At 42.7% G+C, this 24,039-nt stretch overlaps 1 protein-coding gene across 1 annotated transcript; it reads right to left on the bottom strand.

The window, feature by feature from the left end:
• Nucleotides 1-8,309: 8,309 nt before the first annotated feature.
• Nucleotides 8,310-24,021, bottom strand: LOC133073573 (zinc finger protein 596-like). The gene is given in 10 exon segments (XM_061167239.1): nt 8,310-11,426; nt 11,429-12,604; nt 13,077-13,168; nt 13,951-14,046; nt 14,952-15,078; nt 17,000-17,082; nt 18,252-18,386; nt 18,801-19,016; nt 20,955-21,039; nt 23,443-24,021. Coding segments are annotated over 6 exon segments (1,533 nt in total). The 5' UTR covers nt 17,012-17,082; nt 18,252-18,386; nt 18,801-19,016; nt 20,955-21,039; nt 23,443-24,021; the 3' UTR covers nt 8,310-11,396.
• Nucleotides 24,022-24,039: the final 18 nt, after the last annotated feature.

The following is a 24,039-nucleotide window of genomic DNA, read 5'->3' as shown; positions in this document are numbered from 1 at the left end:
AGGGATCAAACCAGGTTTCCCTCATTGCAGGCAGATTCTTTACCATCTGAGCCATCAGGAAAGTCCATGAATACTGGAGTAGGTAGCCTATCCCTTTTCCAGGGGATCTTCCCGACCCAGGAATTGAACCGGAGTCTCCTACATTGCAGGTGGATTCTTGACCAGCTGAGCTACCAGCGAGTCTTGAATGCTTCCTGCTGCTGCTAAGTCACATCAGTCATGTCCGACTCTGTGTGACCCCATAGATGGCAGCCCACCAGGCTCCCCCGTCCCTGGGATTCTCCAGGCAAGAATACTGGAGTGGGTTGCCATTTCCTTCTCCAATGCATGAAAGTGAAGAATGAAAGTGAAGTCGCTCAGTCGTGTCTGACTCTTAGCGGCCCCATGGACTGCAGCCTATCCGGCTCCTCCATCCATGAGATGTTCCAGGCAAGAGTACTGGAGTGGGGTGCCATTGCCTTCTCCACTTGAATGCTTACCAGAATCCAAATCTATAGAGAAGACGACAAAGCTGGGGTCATGATCACCACGGAGTGTCTCTCTGGAAACTAAGCCCCTTTCGGATGGTGAACTCTCCTTATGTGCAGTTAATAACCCCATCATTGATATAACCTCATCAGGTATGGAACCCCTTGGGTCACATAATCTCATCACGCAGGTAATCCAGGGCACCCACCAGAGTAACCCACCTGGATACCAGTCAGAACAAATCTAATCGACCCCACCTCTTTAACAAGTATTTCCCCCAGGCACGGAACATGGCAATGATACAATTATGGAAAACTGGCATTTCCTGGAATTCTGCTCCTTCAGTCTGCCAGATGGAGTGGCTATCTGTTTTGTGAGTGGCCAGTGGCCTCACTGCTTTGTGAGTTTGCATCATCCTGGATGCAGTTAGAGACTGTTACTAGTTCTTAACAGCGGAACCATCCTACTCCTCATTCCCAGGACAACACCTAAGCTACCAGCATCCTCTCAAGCTGGGACCGTGAAAGGAGAAATGCTGGTGCTGAAAAAAGATACAGTTTTCAGGGCTCTGGAGCACCCCATGTTGTACTCCCAAGTCTGAGAAAACCATCCGGCGTGGGTCTCTTCAGGTCAAATTTAGCTGCTGTCCCTAAGGACCAGAATATTCTCCAAGCTTCAAAATACTGCAGAATCCTGGAATAAATTATCTAGTTGTATAACTGATCTTTCTCAAATATCATATTCAACTCTTTTATTTTCCAATAATATTAAAAAAAATTGGATATCAAAGGACACAGCTTAAATAATAAAATCATAAATTACCTTTGAAGAAAAATCAAGCCAGATCTTTTCATTTTCAGTTCAGTTCAGTTCATTTCAGTCTCTCAGTTGTGTCTGACTCTTTGCAACCCCATGAGCTGAAGCACACCAGGCCTCCCTGTCCATCACCAACTCCCGGAGTCCACCCAAACCCATGTCCATTGAGTCGGTGATGCCATCCAACCACTAACCCTAACCCATCCTCTGTCATCCCCTTGTTCTCCTGCCCTTAATCTTTCCCAGCAACAGGGTCTTTCCCAATGAGTCAGCTCTTCGAATCAGGTGGCCTAAGTATTGGAGTTTCAGCTTCAACATCAGTCCTTCCAATGAACACCCAGGGCTGATCTCCTTTAGGATGGACTGGTTGGACCTCCTCACAGTCCAAGGGACTCTCAAGAGTCTTCTCCAACACCACAGTTCAAAAGCATCAATTCTTTTGTGCTCAGCTTTCTTTATAGTCCAACTCTCACATCCATACATGACCACTGGAAAAACCGTAGCCTTGACTAGACAGACCATTGTTGGCAAAGTAATGTCTCTGCTTTTTACTATGCTGTCTAGCTTGGTCATAACTTTCCTTCCAAGGAGCAAGTGTCTTTTAATTTCATGGCTGCAATCACCATCTGCAGTGATTTTGGAGGCCAGAAAAATAAAGTCAGCCGCTGTTTCCATTGTTTCCCCATCTATTTGCCATGAAGTGATGGGACTGGATGCTGTGATCTTAATTTTCTGAATGTTAAGCTTTAAGCCAGCTTTTTCACTCTCCTCTTTCACTTTCATCAAGAGGTTCTTTAGTTCTTCTTCACTTTCTGTCATAAGGGTGGTGTCATCTATATGTCTGAGATTATTGATATTTCTCCCGGCAATCTTGATTCCAGCTTGTGCTTCCTCCAGCCCAGTGTTTCTCATGATGTACTCTGCATTTAAGTTAAATAAGTAGGGTGACAATATACAGCGTTGATGTACTCCTTTTCCTATTTGGAACCAATCTGTTGTCCCATGTCCAGTTCTAACTGTTGTTTCCTGACCTGCATACGGACCTCTCAACAGGCAGGTCAGGTGGTCTCATATGCCCATCTCTTTCAGAATTCTCCACAGTTTATTGTGATCCACACAGTCAAAGGCTTTGGCATAGTCAATAAAGCAGAAATAGATGTTTTTCTGGAACTCTCTTGCTTTTTTGATGATCCAGTGGATGTTGGCAATTTGATCCCTGGTTTCTCTGCCTTTTCTAAAACCAGCTTGAACATCTGGAAGTTCATGGTTCACGTCTTGCTGAAGCCTGGCTTGGAGAATTTTAAGCATTACTTTACTAGTGTGTGAGATGAGTGCAATTGTGTGGTAGTTTGAGCATTGTTTGGCATTGCCTTTCCTTGGGATTGGAATGAAAACTGACCTTTTCCAGTCCTGTGGCCACTGCTGAGTTTTCCAAATGTGCTGGCATATTGAGTGCAGCACTTTCACAGCATCATCTTTCAGGATTTGAAGTAGCTCAACTGGAATTCCATCACCTCCACTAGCTTTGTTCGTCATGATGCTTCCTAAGGCCCATTTGACTTCACATTCCAGGATGTTTGGCTCTAGGTGTGTGATTACACCATCGTGATTATCTGGGTCATGAAGATCTTTTTTTACAGTTCTTATGTGTATTCTTTCCACCTCTTCTTCATACCTTCTGCTTCTGTTAGGTCCCTACCATCACTGTCCTTTATTGAGCCCATCTTTGCATAAAATGTTCCCTTGATATCTCTAATTTTCTTGACGACATCTCTAGTCTTTCCCATTCTATTGTTTTCCTCTATTTCTTTGCATTGATCACTGAGGAAGGCTTTCTTAGCTCTCCTTGCTATACTTTGGAACTCTGCATTCAAATGTGTATATCTTTCCCTTTCTCCTTTGTTTTTCGCTTCCCGTCTTTTCACAGCTATTTGTAAGGCCTCCTCAGACAGCCGTTTTGCTTTTTTGCATTTCTTTTTCTTGGGGATGGTCTTGATTCCTGTCTCCTGTACAATGTCACGAACCTCTGTCCATAGTTCATCAGGCACTCTGTCTATCATATTTAGTCCCTTAAATCTTTTTCTCACTTCCACTGTATAGTCATAAAGGATTTGATTTAGGTCATAGCTGAATGGGCTAGTGGGTTTCTCCACTTCTATTTCAGTGATTTGGCAATAAGGAGTTCATGATCTGAGCCACAGTCAGCTCCCAGTCTTGTTTTTGCTGACTGTATAGAGCTTCTCCATCTTTGGCTGCAAGGAATATAATCAATCTGATTTCAGTGTTGACCATCTAGTGATGAACACGTGTAGAGTTTTGTCTTGTGTTGTTGGAAGAGGGTGTTTGCTATGACCAGTGTGTTCTCTTGGTAGAACTCTATTAGCCTTTGCCCTGCTTCATTCTGTACTCCAAGGCCAAACTTGCCTGTTATTCCAGGTGTTTCTTGACTTCCTACTTTTGCATTCCATTCCCCTATAATGAAAAGGACATCTTTTTTGGGTGTTAGTTCTCAAAGTTCTTATAGGTCTTCATAGAACTGTTCAACTTCAGCTTCTTCAGCGTTACTGGTCGGGGCATAGACTTGGATGACCGTGATATTGAATGGTTTGCCTTGGAAATGAACAGAGATCATTCTGTCGTTTTTGAGATTGCAATCAAGTACTGCATTTCAGACTCTTTTGTCGACTAGGATGGCTACTCCATTTCTTCTGAGGGATTCTTGCCCACAGTAGTAGATATACTGGTCATCTGAGTTAAATTCACCCATTCCAGTCCATCTTAGTTCGCTGATTCATAGAATGTTGATGTTCACTCTTGTCATCTCCTATTTGACCACTTCCAATTTGCCTTGATTCATGGACCTAACATTCCAGGTTCCTATGCAATATTGCTCTTTACAGCATTGAACCTTGCTTCTATCACCAGTCCCATCCACAGCTGGGTGTTGTTTTTGTTTTGGCTCCATCCCTTCATTCTTTCTGGAGTTATTTCTCCACTGATCTCCAGTAGCATATTGGGCACCTACCGACTGGGGAGTTCATCTTTCAGTGTCCTATCTTTTTGCCTTTTCATACTGTTCATGGGGTTCTCAAGGCAAGAATACTGAAGTGGTTTGCCATTCCCTTCTCCAGTGGACCACATTCTGTCAGACCTCTCCACCATGACCTGTCTGTCTTGGGTGGCCCCACATGGCATGGCTAAGTTTCACTGAGTTAGACAAGGTGCGGTGCTTGTGATCAGATTGGCTAGTTGTCTGTGATTGTGGTTCCAATCTGTCTGCCCTCTGATGCCTTCTCTCAGTGCCTACCATCTTACTTGGTTTTCTCCTACCTTGGATGTGGGGTATCTCTTCACGGCTGCTCCAGCAAAGCGCAGCGACTGGCCCTTACCTTGGACTTGGGGTAGCTCCTCCTGGCCGCTGCCCCTGACCTCGGGCATGGGGTAGTGCCTCTTGGCTGCATTTGTGTGCCGTCGCAGCTGCCCATGCTTCCTGGCTTGCTAGCGCTTTTCATTTTAGGTACAGATATTTGATTCCAAGCAGATCATTTTATAAAACCCTGTAGGTTGTATTATATTCATAGCAACCATTTTATGTCATCTGTGCTCAACAAACATGGTTTGCTTTTATGTTCCTGTGTCTTTACAGCCCGACTTAAGCTGTAGCATTCATGAGGCAAATGATTTTTTCCCCCCAGAAATTTATATATAAGCCAGAAGACTCTGAACAAGGCCAGTGCCATTTAGGGAGAATTAGCCTGAAATATAGGAAGGACAGATTTTCAATTACTTTGGAGTTTAAAGGCTAGTTTAAAAGAGAAAATTTAAGGAAACAAAAATATCCTCTAGACATGATTCTGAAGGAAAATATTCATGGAGCTGGGGAAATAAAATAATAAACACATAGTAGTAAAATTAGTAAAATTTTATTTCAGCAGCTGGAAATAGGACTAAAGTTTTACAGTTTTTTCCCCCCATGGTGTCAGAACTTGGGTAAAGTGGCAGCAGTGAACAGAACAACTGTGCCTGGGAGCTGAGGGCAGGCTGGGGGTGGGCTGTGGGGCAGAGGTGGGGGTGCTGGACTGGGCAGGGCAGCAGGACTGGATTCTGGGCCCCAGAGTCATGATAGGTCAAAGGTTCTCCATCAAAGGCACATGGAAACCACGGAGTGAATTAATGATATAACTGCATTTGGTTTTGTGAATGAGGTTTTCCCTTTGGAATGGAGTGCATTATTTCAATTCAGTTCAGTTCAGTTGCTCAGTCATGTCTGACTCTTTGCAACCCCATGGACTGCAGCATGCTAGGCTTCCCTGTCCATCACCAACTCCCTGAGCTTGTTCAAACTCATGTCCAATGAGTTGGTAATGCCATCCAACCATCTCATCCTCTGTCATCCCCTTCTCCTCCCACCTTCAATCTTTCCCAGCATCAGGGTCTTTTCCAAATGACTCAGTTCGTCACATCAGGTGGTCAAAGTATTGGAGTTTCAGCTTCAATGTCAGTCCATCCAATGAATATTCAGGACTGATTTCCTTTGGGATTGACTGACTTGATCTCCTTGCAGTCCAAGGGACTCTCAAGAGTCTTCTCCAACACCACAGTTCAAAAACATCAATTCTTCAGCACTCAGCTTTCTTTATAGTCCAACTCTCACATCCATACATGACCACTGGAAAACACATAGCTTTGACTATATGGATCTTTGTTGGCAGAGTAATGCTTCTGCTTTTTAATATGCTGTCTAGGTTGGTCATAGCTTTTCTTCCAAGGAGCAAGCATCTTTTTATTTCATGGCTGCAGTCACCATCTGTAGTGATTTTGGAGCCCAAGAAAACAGTCTCTCACTGTTTCCATTGTTTCCCCATCTGTTTGCCATGAAGTGATGGGGCCAGATGCCATGATCTTCGTTTTTTGAATGTTGAGTTTTAAGCCAGCTTTTTCACTTCCTCTTTCATTTTCATCAAGAGGCTCTTTAGTTCTTCACTTTCTGCCCTATGGGCGGTCTCATCTGCATATCTGAAGTTATTGGTATTTCTCCCAGCAATCTTGATTCCAGCTTGTGATTCATCCAGGCCAGTATTTCTCATGATGTACTCTGTATATAAGTTAAATAAGCAGGGTGACAATATACAGCTTTGAAGTACTCCGTTCCAAATTTGGAACTAGTCTGTTACTCCATGTCCAGTTCTAACTGTTGCTTCCTGACCTGCATACAGGTTTCTCAGGAGGCAGCTCAGGTGGGCTGGTATTCCCATCTCTTGAAGAATTTTCCACAGTTTGTTGTGATCCACACAGTCAAAGGCTTTGGTGTAGTCAATAAAGCAGAAGTAGATGTTTTTCTGGAAATCTCTTGCTTTTTTGATGATCCAACAGATGTTGGCAATTTGATGTCTGGTTCCTCTGCCTTTTCTAAATCCAGCTAAATCTGTAAGTTCTTGGTTCATGTATTGTTGAAGCCTCACTTGGAGAATTTTGAGCATTACTTTGCTAGTGTGTGAGATGAGTGTAATTAATTGTGAATTAATTCAACAGGATATTATTGAATTTTAAGAAACATATGACAGATAATATTAGGGAGGCAGTGGATGGATGAGAAAGAGGAAAATGGAACTGACAAAGCGATTTTTTTTCTGATGTTACTGACCATGAATGAAGCAGTGCCAGGCATTGCTGTGGGTGCTGGGTATGCAGGGGTGGAAAAGTTGTAGTTTTTAACCTTTGATGTATTTAAAATCTAAATAAACTGTTATTAAACGACAAATTACATTATTATGTTAGCCTAAATTACAATGTTTTCAAAGAGAACTAACTTCTTAGCCTGGTTAGGGTTCGGGCCAGCATAGGGAAGCCTATCTGGGGATGTGTTACCTGGAGGGTGTCAGTGCCTGGTCAGAGCAGTGCTAGGTGGTGAGGGTGGGGGCCCCGGGAGGGAGCCTTGTCCCAAGGGGAGGGGGGTCTGCAGCAGGGCTCCTGCCCTGACCCTGGTGACTGCTGAGGCCACCAGCTGGATGACCAGGGGGGGCAAGTCCTCTTGTTGACCTCGTGGCCTGTGTCCACTCTGGCGATCAATCACAAACAGGGCCCATCAAGTTCCCATCCTCCCTGCGGCCCTCAAGCTCCTCCCCCATCTCCCTCCTCCTCCATTCCCTAGACCCAGTCCTCCCCACTCCCGCCAATCCTTCTAGAAATTCTTCTACCTGCCTTTAGTCCTCCAGAGTTTGGGGGTTGGGAACTGCTTAGAGTTCAATCACCCACACATCCCGCTGTCTTCCTCGGTCTTCTCTGCCCCTCAGAGAACTGGCCAGAGAACCTTGTACTGACCCCACGGGGGTGCTGGGAGGGGCTTGCAGCCTGGTTGGGTCCCATCCCCAGGAAACACACAGTGCAAACAGGACCAGGCTGCCTGCTCTTTAACAGTGTCAGGACCACCCCCTTCACCCTGCCAACCACAGGGACACACCCAGCCCCTTCTCCAGCGCATCCATTCAGGTTTCAATAAGCAGCCTCCTCTGGCTGTAGGGCCCCCTGGAGCCCGAGGAAACCCCTTGGCAGGGGTTGAAGGCTGAGGCCCTTTCTCTCCCACCCAGCACCTCAGAATGTGTGGAGCTGGGACACCCCCAGGTGCCCATCTCTGCTCTGATGAGAGGAGAGAAGGAGCACAGTTCCAGAGCACAAAGGGCTGGCCAGAAGCCACTTCCAGGTTTGGAGCCTAGGTCACACCTCTGAGCCCAGGAGCCCTGTTTGCCAGTCCAAGCTCGCTCTGACCCACAGCTCAGAGATATTGGGGAGCAAGTTTAAACAGATGGAAGTGGAAAAGGAAATCATAGTTTAATTATGTGGCAACAACAGGAGCCCAATAAGTCAGGCAGACAGCTAATGAGGAGCTGGGAGGTCGGCGTGCCCGAGGAGAGCGGGGCCAGGATAGTCAGAGCCAGAGTGGGTAGAGCGCGTCCGTAGCAGAAGCTCGCTCACAGAGGAGGCTCGGTGACACCACCACTGCAGATGTGAAGGCAGAGCTTGGCCTGTCCAGAAGGGAAGCTCTTTATTTACAAAACAAACAATTGTCTGGTGGCACAGTAACCATAACTCCCCACGACAACCTCCCGTGAAATACCAACGTTTCTCTGTCCTGCAAACGTGACCTCAGAGGAAGAGTCCAAACTAGCAAAATTTCACTGCGAGAGAGATGCCCAGGGTGTGGATCCGGGTTCTGACCCCAGGGTCTGGGTTCTCCCTTATCCTCCTACTCACTTATGAAAGAGCACTCTCACTAACAGTGTGCCTGCAAAGGGAGATGTCATTTAGTTATTAAAGGGTGCTGCCTGAGGATGAATTACTTTTATCTAGAATATGCCTCAGCTGCTTCAAGGCACATGCTCAGTGTGGGTGTCATCTGGACCAAGACTTCTAAAACTAAGCATAGAACAAAACTACCTTTCCCATTTGGAGGGGCTACATGGCTATGTGAACTGGGCTTGGAGAATGAAAAAAACACTGTAGATGATTAAGGAGCTAGGATTGGGTGGGAGAATTAGGGCAAATGAAAATTTTTGCCCATCCTTTCCTGGATATGCTGTTCATCAGGGACTAGAAGCATCTTCAGTGTCTCTATTTCATGGTAGGTCAGTCCCTCCCTTATACCCACTGCTGCCAAGCAACATGTGGGTTTCAATAGCAAAGGAAAATTCTGAAGGACAGAAAAATCAATCTATGTGTTCCATGCTTATAGGCCTTGAGCTCCCAGTGTTTTACTGGACAGCAGATGACCGTCACAGCCACATGGTGAATCTGTCCTTATGTATACGGTTGTGTCACAAGAAAGAGGTATATTTAAAGATGTATTTTCAACTCCCAAGAGTGACCAGTTAAGACTGATCTTGCCTTGGAGAGCTCAGATGAGAAGAGCAGGAGTCAGGAGTGCTTCTTAAGAAGCATTTTCTCTGTTGGTTGGTGTGTTCTCTTCCTAGTGTCCTTTTCTTCCCAGGGCCTGCTAATCACGCTCCTGTATCTTGCCTAACACATCTGCTCAGTCACTCATGGCTTTCCCTGAGCCCTCTTCCATCTCAAGATACACTCTATCTTTCTGTGACTTGTGAACTGGCTCCACATAGGGGGTAAACCTGGGCAGGACTTGAGATTCAGACACAAACAGGTGTAGGGGAACATGCACTGTAGTTTTAATGAGACAGCACAGCAGGATCTCATATGGCTGTGCCATCGATTCTTTATGGATAACGTATTAAAGAAACTGCACAGATAACCTGCTTGTTATTAAGTGCAGGATTCAGAAACCGGTAACAGTGAAAATTAAGACTGCATTTTATACACATGATGGGGTGGGTTTCATTTCCTAATTGCTTTTTAAAAAGTCAGTCAATCTCAATGTCTTAAATTGCTCACACTACATCCATCCAAAGGAGGCCTTGATGTTCCTGGATTCATAAGGAATTCTTAGTGGCCATTTCCAAGCAGAATGATTTACCTGCAGATGTCCAAGTTTTCCTCTGCTTTGGGCAAGTTGGAGTTCGTTTGCTGATTCAAATTAGGGTGTATTCATATTTTGATAGTTTGGCAAGCTTTGTTGTTAGTCGCCAAGTTGTGTCAAGACTCTTTGGGACCCCAAGGACTGCAGCATGCCAGGTTTCTCTGTCCCTTCACCATCTCCTGGAGTTGGCCCAAGTTCATGTCCATTGAATCGGTAAGCTACCCCCTGCCTAAAGCTATTCTCACCCACAACCAGGAGGTGGGGTAAATAGGACTTAACACTACATTACTTTTTATGCATGTGAAAAGATGAATATGGTTTTCTTCTCTCCATGTCACTGATGACTGAATAAAATTAATGCATTTTATTTGACATGTACATGTAAAATACAATTGACCAATTTTTCATGTAACTTCACATACTGTTTTATATTCTGTAGTTTTATTGTGCACACACACATACAGACATACATGAACACATGTGCACTCTGATTCACTTATCTTTTTTATACAATAAAATAGAAACCTTTCCTTCATCTTATCTCCCTTTATTTTGGAATGCTTCCTCTATATGATCACTATAAGGTATTTTCTGCACTTTAGTCTGGGTGTTATATTGTATGACATATTTACAAATGTTACATATCCTCTTAATGAACTCAGTTTTGAATTAGTCCCTGTCTGATGTAAACATGGCTACCTCTGCTCTTATTACTTCCATTTATGTGGAGTATGTTTTCCATCCCTTTGAGTCCATATGTATATCCCAGAAAAACATGGGATAAATTAATTACAAACATCTGTGTTCTCCATTTTGCCACCTGTGAAACATGGGTACTAGTCATGTTCAAATGGGTACTAAGGCCCAGGCCTTCTTGTTACCCTGGTGGAAGGAAGCTCCACCTTCCCCTCTCTGAGCCTCCTGTGTTCAAGTATGGTAGGGGCTGGGACACCTGGGTCTCACTCCCAGTTGGGGATTTGTGGATTCATGGGTGTTGACAGGGCAATATGGGCAAGATCAGGGGACCATGGCTGCTTCTGCTCCCCCTGCTTTCTGGGTGTTTCATGCATCACTATGAGGGGCAGCACTTTTGTCATCACATGAATTAGTGTATGTATGTCAGGCATTCCAGAAGGGGATACTCCAAATGCCTTCCATCTTCTTCATGTTCTAGTTTGTTTCCACTAGCAGTTCCAGACACTGAATCTTCAGATGCATGCCAAAAGTGGTACTAAGTTAGACACGTGCACAGTGATTACAGGTCTAGAGTCTCTCTCCTCTGTGGTTTACTTATTTAAAGGATAACTTATAACTGAAGGTATTTCTACACTAATTACAGATATATTATTGGAATTTCTCTGACATGTGATTTATCTGCTTAACAGTTCCAGCTGAGGATGAAGATTCCTCCACATTCATTCCCTTTACAGTTTGTTCCCCCATGAGTCCACTGCTAAAGGTTTTGTTACACAGGTGACATACATATGGATTCCATCTACTGTGAATTAACGTTAGTTAATTAATAAGGATGAATAAAGGCTCTTATACATTGAAAATAAACACAGTATTTCTTCACTGTGTGAGTCCTCAAGAGTGTTTATACTTTGAAGGTATGGGTGGTGAATCTTCATTTATTAACTTTACAGCATGAGTTCTCTCGTGTTGTCTGAGGTTAAAATATTTACTGAAGGCTTTTCCACATAGGTAACATTTATATGGTTTCTCTCCAGTGTGGATTCTCTTATGCAATCTAAAGTTATAACTCCTATTGAAGGCTTTACCACATATATTGCATTCATATGGTTTCTCACCCGTGTGAGTTCTTTCATGTCGTCTAAGGACAGAAGAGTGATTGAAGGCTTTCCCACATAGGTGACATTCATATGGTTTCTCTCCAGTGTGAGTTCTTTCATGTCGCTTAAGGACAGAAGAATCAGTGAAGGCTTTCCAACACAGGTGACATTCATATGGCTTCTCTCCAGTGTGAGTTCTCTCATGTCGTCTAAGGACAGAAGACTCAGTGAAGGCTTTTCCACATAGATGGCATTCATATGGCTTCTCTCCAGTGTGAGTTCTCTCATGTTTTCTAAGGTGAGAACAATGAGTGAAGGCCTTCCCACATAGATGACATCCATATGGTTTCTCTCCGTTGTGAGTTCTCTCATGTTGTCTGAGGTAAGAAGTTTTACTGAAAGTCTTCCCACACAGGTGGCATCCATATGGTTTCTCCCCAAAGTGAGTTCTCTCATGTTTTCTAAGGTCAGAACAATGAGCAAATGCTTTCCCACACAGATGACATTCATTTGGTTTCTCTCTGGTGTGAATCACCTCATGTCGCCTAAGATTATAACTTTTACTGAAGGCTTTGCCACACAGATGACAGCCATATAGTTTCTCTCCAGTGTGAACTCTTTCATGTTTTCTAAGGTCAGAACAATGAGTGAAGGATTTTCCACAAAGATGACATCCATGTGGTTTCACTCCAGTGTGAATCATCTCATGTCGTCTAAGGTTAGAACTTTTACAGAAGGCTTTCCTACATACATGACATTCAAATGCTTTCTCTCCAGTCTGAGTATTACTGTGTTGTCTATGGGCAGGACTTTGAATAAAGGCATTCCTTCGTTGATGACATTCATATGATTTACTTCTAGAACGAATCTGCTTTTGTATATTAAAGGATGGCAAGTAACGGATGGCTTTTCCAACATCTTGGCTAATAATGGGTTTCTTTCCCACTTGAGGTATTACATACTGAGTCAATGGTAAGATTTCAGCAAATTTTTCTCTGAAATTGTTGCATTCCAAAGGATCCTCTTGACTGTGAGACCTCTGCTTTTTGAAATGAAATGAGAGATTGTTACAGGTTTGCCCAATTTATTCATTCCTTCCGTTCTCTACATATAAATTCTAGGGTAATCATTCAGTGACAGACTCCAGTTAAAATTGCTTCTATATTTTTAATATTTACATAAACATGAGGTAGTACTCTCTTGCAAGCCTAGATTTACCTTTTGTAATGTCCCAACTGCAAAGAAACCTATTTAATTTTAAAGATGTTATGATGTTTAAGTGTTTAGGAATATAATCTACAATTACATAACTGTCTCTTTATAAGACTATAAACTGTCTATAGTTCTGACTATGGGTTAATCTTTTCTTCCTTAAAACCAGACTAACTAAAATTTTCTCCTGTGGAATTCCATGATCCCAACTTGAATTAAATCACATATGTATGCCAAATTCCCAACTTATTCAAGTCCCAGGTCTTCATCTGGAGGAACATGTTTATACTTGTGAAGCTTACCATTGCACTAATTAGAGGTGTGTTCTTCTTGCAGACATGCTGCATGGGTAACATTTCTTGTTTTCTCAGATCATCTTCTCTATCTGAAATGACTAGAAAAAAATAAATTACTATAGTGGTATCAGTGGAAGTAAAATGTTGAAGCGACTCAATGCTCATTTGTGTCTGTTTCAAATACTGACACACAGATGGGAAAGAATGTCAAATTAGGGAATACTCTGAAGAGAGAAGAAACACATAAAACAACTGTCATTCTCAGGACTGAATTATGAGGAAGATAAAATGAATACAGCATGTTGGGGAAGAAAAGAGAATATCCTATTCATAGAACAGGACCATGAAAAGGGACATTTTGTGAATGGTTATTAATTCCAGTGGGTACACAAATTTCACTTTGTGTAAAGCCAAGGACAATGGCAGAAAGCCTTATGAATAGAAAATTGATACCTTCAAGGTATGACAACATCTGAAAAGTGTTTCCCCATGACACTGTCTAAATTTTAAAAACAGCCTACAATGCAGGAGACCCCAGTTCGATCCCTGGGTCAGAAAGATCCCCTGGAGAAGGAACAGGCTACCCAACAGTTTTCTTGGGCTTCCCTGGTGGCTCAGACAGTAAAGAATCCGCCTGCACTGTGGGAGACCTGGGTTCTATCCCTGGGTTGGGAAGATTCCCTGGAGAAGGGATCGGCTACCCACTCCAGTATTCTTGCCTGGAGAATCTCCATGGACAGAGGAGCTTGGCAGGCTACAGCCCATGGGGCCACAAACAGTCAGACACGACTGAGCAGCTTTCACTTGATTTCTTAGGGCCTATTCACTCACTGACCGGGCTCCTCCTCCTCCTATAGAAGTACAGGTTCTCGGAGCTCACCTGAACTCTGACCTTGCAGGAAGCCTAACTCTTCTCTTGAAAGTTGCTCTCCTTGCTCCAAACGGGAAATCACATCTGGTTTGTAAAGCTGATTACCTGTTTGTAGGAGAAAGATATGTGGATTTTGAGTTCCATGCTCATAACAGTGCATGATCATCAGTACAGAGCAGACTAATGAGGAAGAATACAATAACTGCTAAAGGTCAGCACAGAGAAGAGCATGTTGAAAACAACACATACAGCCTTTGTCTAGCAAAATGATAACTCTTCAACTTGTTTCCAAAGACATTAAAGACCTATCACTGCTAATGCCCATGCCCAAGTTCAAAGACAGACTATGGAATCTGCAATATTTTCATTTCATAGTGCTTTAACACTATATTCCAAAAAGAATCCAATACATACAACTTCCACCAGAAAAATCTAAGTTCTATGTGGAAAACAATATGTTATTTTTAACACTGTGATCTGATCAAACCACAGTCCTTGCTGTAAAATACATTTTAAGAAATCAATACATTTATTTATCCATACAAAAATAGTGAGTTCCCACCATTGCTTGAGCATCAGAGACTGAGTAGCAACAAAGACTCAAAGTTGTGTAAGCAAGATTACATTGCAGTGGGATTGACAAACTAAATATAAATAGTGAAATGAGTGAAAGTCACTCAGTCATATATGACTCTTTGTGACCCCGTGGACTATACAGTCCATGGAATTCTCCAGGCCAGAATACTGGAGTGGGTAGCCTTTCCCTTCTCCAGGGAATCTTCTGAACTCAGGGATGAAACCCAGGTCTCCTGCATTGCAGGCAGATTCTTTACTAGGGGAGCCACCAGGGAAGCCCCCAAAAATATAAGAACTAAAGAAAGTTTTGATAAGGTAGTTGCGAGAGTTATGATAAAGAGTCAAAACAGTATCTGAAGTGAGAAATGGGAAAGTTTTCCTCCATCTTTGTTGAATGAATACATACACACATGATTAAAGAGTAACAGACTAACCAACTGAGACCAGATGACTGATGTTCTCCAGCATCACATCTCTGAACAGCTTTCTCTGGGAGGTGTCCAGGAGGGCCCACTCTTCCTGGGTGAAGTCCACAGCTATATCCTCGAAGGTCACTGATTCCTAAAACATCACAGACATTGTTTTAGACACGGCCATCTCTGCCAGGGGAGGACAGTTACAGGTATAAGGCACTAAGGAAGTAGCAACTGAGTGTACAGAGTCTCAAACAGTATTTTCGGTCCAATCAAATCATTCTCATTGTTGACATGAACCTCTGACTTTCAGATAAACCTACGAAGACACACACACTCTAAATATAGAAAACTTCATTATAAAAAGACAATATAAGGTGTGGTTTAACAAACTGTGGAGATTTCCCAATAGATTTGTAATTACAACTTCCAAATCATGATTATAAAATTTCCACTTGAAAAACTGAACAGTCTCAATTCAATTTCAAGTAAATCTAAGACTCATCACAAGGGATGACGTATCCATGATATGCCCCTTTTAAAACAAGACTGTGGTTAGATTATTCCTCTATATGGCCTCAGTTTCTTCATCAGTGAAATGGTTTTTTAACAATCTGTCATGAGTTCTGAAAGATCTAATGACTTAATATGTGAAGCGCTAACTATCTAGCAGCCATTTCTTAAATATAACTTTTAGGTTTAATATTCAGGAAATGGTAGAGAATATTGAAGGAACATCCAGAATTCTGCCTAACTGACTAGCATTCATACAGGTCTTGGGATCAGCAGGCACAAGCTTTCATCTTACAAACCTGAGGTGTTTGCTATAAAGGGTAAGTGAGTCAGCAGCTCACACCACAGGTCTGAGACTTCTGCACAGAAGGACAGTCTTATCCTGACCCTTCCTATGTCTGAGGCCTCCCTTTCTCAATTATCCTGGGACCTCCAAGTATCAGTTATTATTGTCCCTTTTGTTTCTTTGTCTTGTCTCTCTATTCAAGCACATCTGAAGCTACCTGATTGCTCTGGCCGCTTTCATTCATGGAAAACTTCCTCAGGGCTTAAAATAGTACTCTACCTCCTATATTCGTTCTTCTGAATCACAGCTCAAAATAAGAAAACACTACTCTCTATACACTGTTTCCAGTTATGAAATGTGAAAAAGCAGAAATTACAAAGAGGGAAAAATTTATGACTTGGGACATTGGTAATAATGAAAATTTAGTTTTCTTTTGTAAAAGATTTTGAAAAGCACAAATATATTTTATCAAAATTTAAGAAGTTTAAATTTGAAAAAAATGTAAGTGAATGACTCCTCATTGCCTTCTCCTGCATAATCATTTGTTTTCTCTCAGCACTGGTCAGCACTCTCAGCACCTATAACACTGGACTCTTCAATGTCATCTGTGAAAACATCTGCCTCTCCAGTGGGTGGGTTGCAGTGTTTTCCTCCTTACTCATCTCTTTCGTCTGTATTCACCTCAATCCTAAGCCCATCACAGTTAATAAAATGGTTAATGACTATCTCTTTTTTTTGCCAAGTGGGCCATGGGCTGCATGAAGAAAAGAAAACCTCTCTTATCCCTTCTTGCATACATGGCATTAATAAAGACTGGAACATCTTATTATAATGTTGGGTAGGAATGACCATTTGATGAGTCCTTGACCCAACATGACCATTCCAGAACTCTGGGGAACTTAACTGAAGCTCAGATCCTTGAACAACCTCTCAAGTGCACTTAGAACATGTGTGCCTGTAGGAGAATTATGTCCATACACTGGCAATAGGGCTTCCCAGAAGGCTCAGTGGTGAAGAAGCCGTTTGCTAATGCAGGAGACTCGGATTGGACCCCTGGGTCAGGAGGATCCCCTGGAGAAGGAAATGGCAACCCACTCCAGAATTCTTGCCTGGGAAATCCCACGGACAGAGGAACCTGGCGGGCTACAGCCCATGGGGTTCCAAAGAGCCAGACAAAACTGAGCATATACTCCACCACCAGCACTGGCAATAGAGATTAGAAAACAATTTCTACTGCCCATTTCAGTAGAAAGAGTAATTTCCTACCCACCCGAGATTCCATTGTAATTAGTTCAGCTGCCAACTGTAGTCTGGGTTTTCATTTATACACAGTCCAAGCAACAGGAAGCAGAGCTGAGGAAGAAGAAAAAAGTCATGAGACTCTTAGCTGTCTGCAATCTCCATATTCACTTGTCATGAAGCCCCAACCCTTCACCTGGAAGTAGCTCCCAGGACAACCAAAAGAAACATGCAGTGTGCTCCATGAGAAAGACAAGCAGAGCTCTTCTCTACCAGGATCCAAAGTAAGAAGGCATGGCTATTGTTCTTAGTAAAGAAGGCACAGAAGTGAAAGTCACTCAGTCGTGTCCGACTCTTTGTGACTCCATGGACTATACAGTCCATGGAATTCTCCAGGCCAGAATACTGGAGTGGGTAGCCTAGCCCTTTCCCAGCAGACCTCCCTGACCTAGGAATCAAACTGGAGTCTTCTGCATTACAGGCGCACTCTTTACCAACTGAGCTATCAGGGAAGCCCAAAGAAGGTATAAACATCTTCAGTTTAGAGTAGAATGTGGACAACCACTGAGTTTGGTATGCTAATTCACTCAGGATATTCAGAAGTGTCCAGTTACCTCCTAATTCCAAATCACAGGGATCAGTGACTCATGCCACGTGTGTCTCCATCTTGAGTAACCACCATGAACTTCTCAGGTTTAATTACTCTTACTTTGTGCACGAGCAGTTTCTCCAGCTATATTCCAGCCCTGTAGTACCTTGAAACATCCTTACTTCTCTCAGCCCCTCATACACTCATCCTGAATCACTCTGTCTCTTCCAAGAATTTCCAGCAATATCACCACTGTAACACTCACTTTTAGATTTCTTCTGCACTTAGTTGTGAACTAAGAGAATTAAAAATATATTTTATGACAGGGTTAATTATTTTAGGTACTTATTTCACTTGGAGGAATCAATGGCACCTACTTGCAATGTGTGTGTGCACTCAGTCATGTCCAACTCTTTGTGACTCCATGGACTGAAGCCTGCCAAGCTCCTCTGTCCATGGGATTCTCCAGGCAAGAATACTGGAGTGGGTTACCACTTCCTTCTCCATGGGACCTTCCTGACCCAGGGATTGAACCCAAATCTGTTGTGTCTTCTGCCTTGGCAGGTTGGTTCTTTACCACTGTGCCACATGGGAAGCCAAGCTCTTTTGGGGAACATACTTTCCCTAACTTTCTCTAACAGCTTAGTCTACAGTCTTCAAAGTAATCTTGTCACTCTAACTCCGTATCACTTACCAAGGACTTCTCAAATGATACTGTTGGAAGATCTCAAGACTCCATCCTATCTCCTTCATCTTTCTCTATTTATGTGCATTGCCCACGTATGCCCACATATTTACACAGTTGCTTCGATTTCTTCCATTCCTTTTTCTAAATCGAAAGTGACAAAACTCAGGTTTGAATTCCATTTCTGAGCTTCCCTCCTTTTTTTCCCCCCAAACTAACATACACTAGAAATGAAATATATCTCAGGACATCATCTCCCACTCTTCCCAAATATTACTCTTTACCTAGTCTCTAATCTTTTCAATGTCTCCACCAGACATCCAAGGGTTGACATTTTAGATGCTCTCTCAGAACATCACAAATACAGTTTAGCATTGCTATTACTTCCACACTGGTCACTAGCATCCTTCATATCTACTCAAACCCATAAATACAACTTGCTACCCCCATACTTATTTCCTTCAATCTGTTTGCGTGTAAGTTCCTCAGAGATTCCTTCATTGAATTCCTACCAAAATGAATACTTCCCTCTTGGTGAACATGGTCTCCAATACTCACCAGAACCAAATAGACGGAAAACCCAGTGAAGCCAAATATTCACTGAAGACACTGCCACAACACTCCAGAGTTCAGAGCATCTTTCTCTTTCCAGAAAATGCATCATTTTGATGAATTCTCTTTTAATGCTGTTGATAATCTCATCAGCGTTTTAATCCAAAGGACAGTATCTAACATGGGTCCCAATCAAGATAAAATCAGAAAATTAGGCAGACCCTGTAGATGAAATTAAGGACAACAGATTGTATTCTTTAGTTTTTGCTTCCTCCTCAAAAGCAAACTTCATGCCTTTTCTCAGACTTCAGTGTTTTATGATTTTGGTTGTTCTGGACAGCACTGAGAATCTGCAGCAAATGAATCCTTCCTCCTCTTTAGTTTTATTTGTAAGAGGATCTGTAATCTAACAACAATATTCATAGACTGTGGACAGAAGAGTGGTGACTCTACATTAGTGTAAATATTTATGCTGAGTAAACATCTATCCAAAGAAAATATCTTTCATTTTCAGTACCAAGCAAGAAAAAGCTCATCCAGTGTACATCTCTTCAAGTCAGATCTAGTTGTTATCCTAATAACTGAAAAACTCTGCAATCCACAAAATTTAAGGTTTGCCAGAATAAATGATTAGTTTTAGGACTGATTTTTATTGTACACAGAATTTGTTTAATTTTTTTAATTGTAAAATAAAACATACACATAATATTTATCATCTTAAGTCATTTTTACGTGTATAGTTCAGTGGTGTCAAATACATTCATAGTGTTGTGCAACCATCTTCAACGCTCTTCATCTTGTAAAACTGAAACTCTGCACCCACTAAACAACCACTCCCCATTCCCCTCTCCTCCCAATGCCTGGAAACCACCATTCTACTATCTGTCTCTAAGTAGGACTTTGTTTTTTTTGGGCTGTGCCAGAATAGAAGTAGGAAGTACCCTAGAAATCAGTGCAGGTGCTTGAGTCAGAACGCAGCAAAGAGAGGAAAAAAGATGAAATTCAAAAATGGTATCAAAGAGCTGAAATTGTAATGATTTTTGGAAGACATGATTTCAAAGTAAAAAAAAAAAAAGCCATATAAGAATCCATTTTAACTATCACACCTCATAATACTTTTTAAAGTGGACAAATCCAACCTTAATGTACTGAAATCAATGTCTCCTATTTAGTAACAATAGTTTAAAAACTAAGTAAACATATGATAGCCAGTCTCTATGTGTTACAGCAAAATATTATGACTCTAACTTCAAATAAATTTGCAAACCCATGCAAAGAAATTTTAACAGTTTTTGAGGACATAAATGTGACATGAACAAAGTCTGCCAAACCAAATTCTTAGACTAGAGGACATGGTGACAAAAAAATCTGTGACTGCAGAAATTTGATGCAACTCAAATTTCAAAGTCATATGCAGAATCTGAAAAAGAACGTATATACATATATGTACGTATAACTGAACCAATTTGCTGTACATCTAAAACAACACTGTAAATCCAGTATACCCCTCAAAAATCATATGTGATATTTCACACAATAAATGAGAAGCATCCTAAAAGTTGATTTTTGTCTCAGTTTTGATTGGGGATGAGGATATAGCCAAAATAACTGTGAAAAGCAAAAAAAAAACCTGGAGACTAGTCAAGTTACATCTGAACCTATAATTATTTGAAACTTTAAAACAGTTCAAATTAAATAGCTGAAATGAACAGTATTAACCAATATATTAGGACTAAATGAACATAATATTTTATACTATGAAACAGGTGACACCTTATGAAGGGAAAAAAAGCAAAGGTCATGATTTTGGTTTCACTGCATCAACATTATCAGACCAAAGTGTCTGTGTGTATGTAACTAAACCATAAACTAGAAAAATAAGTAGGAAAATTCATTCTATATATACATGTCTATAAGGAATAACCTTTACTCAATCTCTTAAGTAATTAGTAAAATGGAAATTAGGAACAAAGAGTTGTCATTTTATCCAAATCTACAATTATACACATATATTTAAAATGAATCCTGGTTAAGGTACGAGGGGACAGAGAGATGAGGATTTCTCAGCAACTGTGTACTGTGTGTAGGGAGCATGGTGCCAAAACCTGTTACAAAATGAAATGTACCATCTCTTGGCTCAGCAACGAAACCCCAACTTACCCAAAAATGAGGAACACTCAGTATCTGTAGACAAGTCAATTCTTTTCAAATTCATGAACACCAACTTCTCTCTGGGATAGGTGTGCTGTGAACAACGTTAAAATCCTCTTACTATTAGACATTTTGGGTTGATTCTGTTTTTAAACAATTACAGAATAAAATATACTACATGATGTGGATGAAATGCCACGTTAATTTGTCATGGCCAAGTCTCTAATTACAGGCCAAATACAAAGATTTATGTTGTTAAGCTTCAGCTGCATTGTACAAACAGGTAAAACACTTTCCCCCTCTCCACAATTTTCTTACATCTTCGTCTACCTCCACCTCTTGTGCCTATGCAGTCCCCACTGGCAATCTTATTGACTGCATGGTGTTCAGTTCCTGTCTCTAGCCAATGTCTGGGCATGCAACATTGCTCATGATGGTCCCCCAAATGGAACCATGTCCCAAGTCCCATGTCACTGGCTGACAGTGAGATAGAATTGGTCTGGAGATGGGAGAGGCCATAGATGAGTGAGGAAACGTCTTAGGCAGGACACCTGAGAGTCAGATTTTAGCATGTTCTAAGAACAGCATTACAGGAAAGAGAGGGCAGATCAACGAACAGATAATATGAGCTTTCCCAGATAAAGATTTACTCCTGACTTCTCATCTTTTCCCTCCTCTGAGTGTCTTGCTCAGGCCAGAAGTCACTCCTCATTGTTGGCAATGTGCCATTCACGTCTTCAAATAACTTCTCCCCTTTCTGGCCACAACCACACATGTAGGGGAGAAATTCAACAATTAGAAAAAATGGTCCTCTGCATCTGCTGAACTATTACGGAACAGGGCCAATAAACTCCTACATGGGCACCAACAGCTAAGTTTCTCTGCCCCTCTATGCTGTAAAGCCCACACATCACACGGCAGACATGGGAAGGTGAGTTGGTACAATCCTCCCTTTCAAGTCACTCCTCACAGTGTCTTCCAGCACCTGCTGAGCACAGCATTGCCAGGTAAGGATGGGCAGAGGTCTCCTCCTTTCCTGTTGCTGCGCTTCCCAGGCTCTCTTTCACTCTCTAACATCCAAAGTACATCCCCCTTTCTCCTCCAAGTTCCCTTTTCCTGTACCAAGTGCCACCTCCTCCTTGGAGAAATACCTCTGTTCTGTGCTTAGTTTAAAAAATCTTGATCTTTCCCTACCAGTTGCCTTTTGACTATGTGAGAATGTGTCCTGAGGCACATGGAAAGACAAATGAACAGGAAAGAGGAACCGTTACTGGCCTCACAGGCATGGGGTGGTCGGGGATCATTCTCACCGCTGCCCCTAAAGATTCCAGATCTCATTTCATTTTCCTGAGCAAGGGCAAGTTGTCTTTCATGGTTGTAATCATCTTGATTAAAACCATTTAATTTCTACTTTCTACAATAGATATTAAAATATACAATTCTACGAATATATAAAAAGTATAACATTAAGAACACTTTTAAGTAATGGCATTGGGAAACACAAAAGTTCAGGTATGAAAATAGCTCTGAGTAATGTACTCATCATGAACAAATGAGATCTGTGAGAACAAAGTTCTAGAATCATTCAGTCTATCGTTCAATATTTGCCAAACAAAAAAATAAAGGAAATTTGAGGACAGTATATGCGTAGTTGAAAACTGTAGCTCACAGACCAATAAATTAAAAACTCACATACAGAAGGACGAATGCTGTTGAACACTGGACCACTTGTTTAAACTACCTAGCACTGACTTTTAAGACAAAAATCATTAATATCCCTACCAAGTGCACACCGAAATAGTGTACAAATTATTTACTAAGCACCAGAGAATACTTTTAGTACATAATAATGACAAGAAAAGGACGGAGGTCTCATGATCTGAATCTGACACAACACACTTAAAGTAATTTGGAAAATTTTAGAGGATGAGATGGTTGGATGGCATCACCGACTCCATGGACAGGAGTTTGAGTAAACTCCGGGAGTTCGTGATGGACAGGGAGGCCTGGCGTGCTGCATTCCATGGGGTCGCAAAGAATCGGAGACGACTGACCGACTGAACTGAACTGAACTGAATGAATTTGAAATCTATCCTTCTACTTTTCTCAACGGCTACTGCTGGTGAAAGTCCCCTCCTCCACTCTGTCCTTGGCCATCTCTGTACTGATCTCCTTTTTGTCTGTTTTCATGTACCTCTTATGAAGCCTCTTATGGCTTCCGTGGTGGGTCAGCTGATAAAGAATCCGCTTGCAATGCGGGAGACCTGGGTTCGATCCCTGGGTTGGGAAGATTACCTGGAGAAGGGAAAGGTTACCCATGGGAGAATCTGTACAGTCCATGGGGTCGCAAAGAGTAGGACACACTGAGCAACTTTCTCACTTCACACACATTGCTTCTTATTCAGTCACTTTCCTTTCTTACCGGTATTTTGTCTCTCCAGTTCCACTGCACCCACCTCCCTCCCTCCTCTATTCTACTTTTCAAGTCCTCACTCACCTTTACTCCTTCCGTCTCCTGGTTCAGTCTCGGCCTCACCGCCCCATTCGACACCCATGGAATGGAGCAAAGATGCTCTGCTCAGGAGGACACTGTCCCGTGAGGGAGCGATACCCGTGCCGGCAGATAGGACTTGGGACAGAAGGTCACGGGGCGTCACTGGACAGGGCCGATGCCCTCCCCAAGGGGGCTCAGGGGCCTTACTGAGGCGGTGACCGCGGAGGGGAGCGAGCGGCGGGGCCGGGCCGCTTCTGGAGAAGACGGCGGGGCTGAGGATTCGCGGGGCCGCGGGAGGGCGCGGAGTCCCGGGCGGCCCCGAGGGGCGCAGAGGGCGAGAGCGCCCGTTGCGAGTGGGGACCTGACACGGCGTGGTTCGGGGCGGGACCCCGTGAAGACACCGTAGGCCGGAAGGCCGGACCGGAATGTCCCCGGATCCGGAAACGGATGCGACTCGAACCCGGCAGCGGAGCTCCCGGCATTGCGAGTCTCAGGGGTCTCCAGGCCAGCGGCGCGAGAGCGGGTCTGTGACGTCGGCAGGGACTCGGGCCCTGGTGTGAAGGAAGGGGTGGGGCGGGGCCGAGGAGCGCGAGAAGTGCC

Source organism: Dama dama, chromosome 19 (assembly GCF_033118175.1).
Source record: "Dama dama isolate Ldn47 chromosome 19, ASM3311817v1, whole genome shotgun sequence".
NCBI classification, from domain to species: domain Eukaryota; kingdom Metazoa; phylum Chordata; class Mammalia; order Artiodactyla; family Cervidae; genus Dama; species Dama dama.
The sequence above is the reverse complement of the archived record's forward strand: the minus strand, read 5'-3'. Positions and strand labels throughout refer to the sequence as shown.